The sequence below is a fragment of the Gracilinanus agilis genome, chromosome 5 (assembly GCF_016433145.1).
Source record: "Gracilinanus agilis isolate LMUSP501 chromosome 5, AgileGrace, whole genome shotgun sequence".
Classification (NCBI taxonomy): Eukaryota; Metazoa; Chordata; class Mammalia; order Didelphimorphia; family Didelphidae; genus Gracilinanus; species Gracilinanus agilis.
The window spans coordinates 306,251,519-306,257,518 of NC_058134.1; the positions used below are offsets into that span (position 1 = coordinate 306,251,519).

The 6,000-nt window shown below is 66.2% G+C and overlaps 2 protein-coding genes across 2 annotated transcripts in view; one reads left to right on the top strand and one right to left on the bottom strand.

The window, feature by feature from the left end:
• Positions 1–3,994, top strand: part of PPP6R2 (protein phosphatase 6 regulatory subunit 2) — a 129,855-nt gene extending 125,861 nt beyond the window's left edge. The window contains exons 23-24 of the mRNA XM_044678586.1: positions 1,467–1,745; positions 2,020–3,994. Of these exons, the coding sequence (XP_044534521.1) occupies positions 1,467–1,745; positions 2,020–2,071 (331 nt within the window). The 3' untranslated portion in view covers positions 2,072–3,994. The remainder of the gene's footprint in view (positions 1–1,466; positions 1,746–2,019) is intronic.
• Positions 3,995–4,409: 415 nt separating this feature from the next.
• SBF1 (SET binding factor 1) overlaps positions 4,410–6,000 on the bottom strand; it is a 27,798-nt gene continuing 26,207 nt past the window's right edge. The window contains exons 38-41 of the mRNA XM_044679290.1: positions 5,614–5,825; positions 5,431–5,518; positions 5,222–5,353; positions 4,410–5,132 (exon numbers count right to left, since the gene is read on the bottom strand). Coding sequence (XP_044535225.1) covers positions 5,034–5,132; positions 5,222–5,353; positions 5,431–5,518; positions 5,614–5,825 — 531 coding nt within the window. The 3' untranslated portion in view covers positions 4,410–5,033. The remainder of the gene's footprint in view (positions 5,133–5,221; positions 5,354–5,430; positions 5,519–5,613; positions 5,826–6,000) is intronic.

Sequence of the window (6,000 nt, forward strand, 5' to 3'; positions counted from 1 at the left end):
GCTCCCGAGGCCTCTCCGGGTCTGCCCCAGGCCCTGCCTTTGATCACGGATAGAAACAGGCCTGCAGCCAGCTCCCGCTCAGGTTCCACCCTGGAAACTGGGATGCAGGTTTTCTGCTTGTCCCCTGGCTCCGGCCTGCTCCCGTTGCGCTGGCTGGCTGTAGGAGTGCCCGGTTTGGGGAGGCAGAAGAGGAGGAGCAGCAGAGGGAGCAGCGGCCAGTTTGGCCCTCCCATAGCCGGGAGGGGGGAAGAGAGAGTGGCTTGGGCCAGGCTGTAAAGGCGTAAAAAGCCACCCAAAATGGACCGGTGGACAAATGAGAATGTGATGGGAGAGGCCTGGCGGCGCTCTGAGAGCCTTCCCAGCGGGGGAACCAGGGAGGGCTTCCCAGAGGAGCCGCTGCCTGAGCTCTGAAGGGTCGTGGGAACGTTTGACCAAAAAAGCAAGCGGCAGCCCTCGCCCCCGAGACCCTCAAAGGAGCCTGCTGGGCCCCTGGAGAGTCGGAGGGACCGTGCGAGCGAGGCAGAACAGCTCGGGGTTCAGTGGGGGCCCCGCTCCAGGATGCTTTCGGCTCCGTCACCACCCACAGAAAGGGCCCTGGATCCCCGGGACAGGCCAGGCTGAAGACCATGTCCAGCACCACGCCTCAGCCACTAGGGGGTGCTGCGGCCACTAAATGCATATCTAGTCAGAGAAATGGGCATTTCAGGGAGGCCCCTGGAGAAGCAGGGTGGGCCTCCTGGAGGAGGTGGCAGGGGGTCTGAGCTATGAAGAGAGTTCAGGTTTCTAAGAAGAGAAAGAGCCTGCCAGGCAGGGCCCAGGGCAGAGCCTGCAGAGGCTCCCAGACTCCTAGATTTGGTTGGAACATGGCATATCCAGGCCGGGGCTGGGGGGAGGTCTGGGATGTCCCTGGGGTGGGGGTGGGGGTCCATTCTTCATCCCACACACTCCAGGGTCCCCTGTCATGCAGCCACAACCTCCCGGGGCTGGAGACAGACCCAGAGGGGTCACCCCGAGGGGGAGGCAGGGCCACGGTCAGGCCTCCTACCCAACACTCCTGGCACAGTGAGAGCCCTGGCGCGGAGCGGGGGGCCAGGGAGATGGAGGCCGGCCTTCCCAGATGGGCACATGCAGGAGGCCTGGAGGGACAGGGCAAGCCCAGAGAGCCAGGTTCGAGCCATGGGGCTGAAGTGAGAGGAAAGAAGAGATGGAAGCGCCCACGAGGGCCCGGCGGGCAAAGGGCAGGCAGGACAAGCCAAGGGGAAGGAGGCTGGACACGGCCCCGGTGACAGGCGGGGCTGCGGGGGCCGCGGCCTCCCCGAGGGAGCGAGGCAGGACTTCTGAGACGAGTGTGTGCGAGACCGAAGGGCAGACAGACGGACCCAGAGACGGAGAGGTGGGAGGGAGGCAGGGGGAGACGTCTGACTTTTCGGGCATCGGTTCCAATGAAGCTTTGCCTTCTCTGCCAGCACCGAAGAGCCTCCGGGGACCCCCAAAGTGACCGTGTCAGAGAGGGGAGTGACGAGCGCCCCCCAGCCCTCCCTGCAGCCCCTGAGCCCTGCCAGCGTCATCTCAGCCGCAGCAGCCACAGCAGCTGTGCCCACGGCAGCCAACACCGCCGTCCTCACGGCAGCCACCACCGCCGTCCTCACGGCCGTCCCTGCAGCGGCTACGACGGTGGCCGCCACGACGGTGGCCGCTACGACGGTGGCCGCCACGGCTGCCCTGGAAACGGTGATGAGAGACAGGTGAGCCCGGGCGGCCGCACAGAAGGGATGCCGGGTGGGCCCCCCTCGGGGAGACGAGCGGCCACCGGGGGCACGTGAGGGCAGGGCAGGATGGGAGGAGGGTGCCGAGCCTCTGCCCTCTCCAGAAGCCCAGGCTCCCCGTTCCCCAGCACGCCTGTGCAAAGCCAGGCCGTGGGGAGGTGGATGGCGACATGGAGGGGGTCCCTAGACCCTCGGAGTCCTCGGTCTAAAAGGTCTCCTTGTCTTCTCCCCAACCCCATCCCTTGCTCTGTAGGAAAGAGGAGGCGCCACCGTCCCCAGAAGCCACGTTAAACGGCCCTGCTTGATGCTGCTGCCCCCTCGAGCCGCCATGTCTCCCTGGGGCTGGGCTGCTTCCCACTTAGGCAAGAAAACTACCTGGTGATGCAAATGGTCTGTTTTTTTATTTTAATTTTATTTTTTAATAAATGCTGCATTGGTAAAGCTGGTGGTTAGGACCGGTCACACGACGGCCACAACCAAAACCTTTCTTAGCAAACGTTGGCGACATTTGCATTGTCTCACGTAGCCCCGGAGGCGCCTTGACCAAGCGAGTCTTCGGCCTGCTCTCTCCCTGCCGCCTGCTGCCTTCCTGCCCTTTCACCTGCCCCGAGTGTCGAGCCGTTCCTGTGTCTCCTCTCCAATGGGGGCCGTGGGCAGAAGCGGAGGGGCCGGGCTCGCTGGCCCGCGTGCTGCCCTGTATAGCAATAAAGCCTTATGGGACGGAGGGAAGGCCCCGGGTGGGGGGAGAAGAGCGGACACCAGACCCCAGGTGGGCAGGGGACATGCTGTCCCGAGGCCTCTCCCGATGCCCCCGTGTCCCCTGCTCCCTCCGCAGCGGTCAGGGAGGACTAACCAGCCTGTCGAGAAGGGGTCGCCTCAGGAAGAGCTGGGCGCAGCCGGCCCGGGACCTCGTGGACTTTCCCACGAGCCTGTGGGGAATCCGGGAGCTGCTTCCGGCCTCGTTTCTAGTGGTTTTTTTTCTCATGGATGCAGGAAAGGCCACATTTTTGCACTTTGGAACCCAAGATCCAGACTTCCCGTGTCCCATCCTTCATCCCCTTCTCCCCCAACTCCCTCCCGTGCCCGCCTCCTGGCAGAGCATGTGCCCAAGCGAGGTGAGCACCAGCTTGGCAGCCCCTAGCCCGGGATCTGAAGACCTGAAGGGGCAGGCCCAGGCGGGCCAAAAGATATCCCCGGAGGGTCCAGCCTGAAACAAAGATGAGGAAACCTCAGTGGATAAAGTCTGGCACCCCAACCAGAAGGCCACCGGAGCGCGGCCCAGGCATGGCCATCATGTCCACCGAGTGGATGTTGGCACGTCTGGGGCTCTCCGTGCCACCAGTGAGAGCCAGCAGCCAAGCTGCCGAGCCCATCCCAGGATGCACCGAGAGAGGGAGCGTCCGGGGCCAGAAGGGGACTGTCCTCTGACCCTCTGACCTGCTCTGATCCCATCGGACCCTGGCCTGCAGCTCTGACCGCCCAGTTTGAAGAGAGACCAGAGCAAGGGAGCTAGGAAGCTGCTGTCGGGCCCAAAGGGGGGAGCAGCTCTCCGTCAGCTCTGCTTTGGAAGAGGAATCCGACTTGTTCTGTCTGGACTGAGAAGAGCTGGGAGCGGTGGGAAGGGCCGAGGCGGACTGGCTCCTTAGAAGAGGGGCGCCTCGAGAGCTCCTGAGCCCCCCCCCCATGTGGCCAGGGCTGGGAGGTGGATGTGACCAGCTGCGGCGGGCGCCTGGGAGATCCCGGGGAGCCCCAAGCCTGCCTCCCCCCCAATGCAAACCAACCAGACCGTGACTGGTTCTCCCTGGACTGGTGGGGGGCCGCCCCCGGACAAAGGTGACTGAGAGTTGTGGCGCGGCCCTGGCTCTCGGGACGAGCTGGCTGGGGCAGGGCAGGAGGCGGCGGTGGGTCCCTTGTCGCCTGCCCCCACGCGTTCCCCGAGGCGAGGCCAGGCCAGCAGGCACGGAGCAGCCTGGCTCTTGGCAGCTTCCTTCCGACTTGAACCGGTGCCCTGCCTGCCTGCCCCGAGCGGCCTCTCCAGCCCCTCCCTCCGTCCTCCAGACAGCTATCGGGGCCCTCCCGGGGCCTGGCCAGCTGGAAGTGGGGCGGCACGAGCTGGGGCCCGTCCTCCCGTCCGTACAGGATGTCTGTCTGTCTGTCTGTTCTCTCCTTGGTCTTTGATTTGCTGACTAGGTGATACCTTGAAAATCGTGGTAAACATATCAAATGTACACTCTGGACTGTGCGTGCTTCCTCAGCGGGGGGCGGGGGGCCACCCCGGGCAGCGCCTCCTATCCCGCGGGGGGCGGGGGGCCACCCCCACACTTGGTGTACCGTGACAGCCATTGGACCTAGCCTGGCGTCTAAGGCCCAGCTCTGCAGAATCCGCGCCTACCAGGATGTTGACGCCCCGCCCCCTGCCAAGATTTGGGGTTCCCAGCTGGGTGACACGTTGCCCCCCCGTTTTATGTCCACCCAGTCTCCCAGCCATGTGGGAGCCCCTCTATGGGAACGAAGGCCGTCGCTCGACGCCTCGGGAGTCGGCCTGCCCCTGGCCGGGCGGGCACCGTGGGGCGGCCTCCCTGGGTTGTGCCAGGCGCCTGGTGCCCCCAGGCTGGGCCGGGGCAGGAAGGGCTCGCTAGGCAGTTCCATCAGGTCTCTTTATATAATCCTTTGTTCTAGACACAATACATGGGGGGCCCCGGGGGCCGGCCGGACACATTTACAGAGACTGGGGCGGACACGACCTCCACGAGTGACCGAGGGGCGGCTATGTACAGGGCCCTCTTGGAGGCCGCCCGGCCGTCTGGGCACGGGGCTCCTCCTCGCTCCTGACGCCATCAATAAATTAGTCAGGGGGCGGCGGGCCTGCCCGGGGAGGGGGTGGAGAGAGGCCAAGAGCCATCCCTGGGCTTTCCTTGAGAGGGCAGACACAGCCTTGGGACCCCCCCAGCTCTGGGTCTTGGGGGTGGGGGTGGGCGGGGGGAACTCGCTGAGTAGGCCCTACCCCAGGCCGAAGGGTCGGGGCGTGGCGGGGCCCGGGACCCCCGGAGTCTATGTACAAAGTCAAGTGCTGAGGCTGGGGGGGTTGGGGGCCCCCACCCTGGTGCGGATCCCAATACTGTCTGTCGGACGCCCGGGGAGGGTGGGGCCTGTAAACAAGGGCAGACGGGTGGCCCCGCCTCCTGGGCCCCCCTAGTGGTTTGTAATGACTGGAAGCTCAAGTCCGACCCCGGAGGCCCCGTGGGCCGGGCCAGGCCGGGCCGGGGCTCAGGCGTCCGACAGGCAGCTCTGAAGTCGATCCACCCACTGCTGGGCCAAGTGGACATCCTGGGCGCAGAAGTTGTAGACCCGCCTTGTCGTCTTCACCTGAGGGTGAGGAGCCCGTCAGAACCCCACGTCCTGGGCCCGCCGCCCTTCCCCCTACCCCCCACCACCACCCCTGGCTCGGGCCGTACGTCAAAGAAGGCCTTCTCGTCCACCGTCTTGGGGGCCCCCATGGTCGGGGTTCCGGCCATCACAGATTCCACTTCGGCCAAGTCAATGATCCCTTTGCACTCGGTGTCCACCCGGTGATCGTAATAGCGCAGCTGGGGGGGCAGAGAGAGCGTGAGTGGCTGGCTCTGGGGGGGCCCCGGCCGCCCTGCCCCCCGCCGCCCCGCCTTGCCTGGTGCTTGGTCTTGTCCAGCACGAACCAGCGGGCCTTCCAGGGCTTCATGAAGGCGCCCTTCTTGTAGAGGGTGCCCTCGTAGGACCTGCGGCACAGGGAGGCGCCGTCAGTGACCGGAGCCCTCCGGGCAGGGCCCCACGGCCGGCCTCGCACCCACCAGGCACCCATCCGGGCACCCACCTGTTCTCACTCTCGGCCGTTTGGAACTGGCTGTAGAGGGTGCTGGTGCTGCGGCGGGCCGCCTGCCGCCCGCTGGACGGCGTTGAGCCGCTGCTCTGGTCGCTGTCCAGGCTAAGGCTGAGCGTGGAGCCCACCGGCCCCTCCTGCAGGTAGACCCCGAGCGAGCGCCGGTGGTGGGACACGCTGGACATGAGCAGGGAGCTGGGGGTGCTCTGTGGGCAGGAGAGAGGCCGGGCCTCAGCGGGGCTGCGGCCCCCTCCCCACCCCCCCTGCCTCCCCTCCCCCTTACCCGCCCGTCCTGTCGGGCCTCGCTGCGCTGGGCTGCCTTCACTCGGTCCCACGTTTCCTTCCAACGCTCCGAGGGCCGGCCCAGCTCCGTCTCCAGCC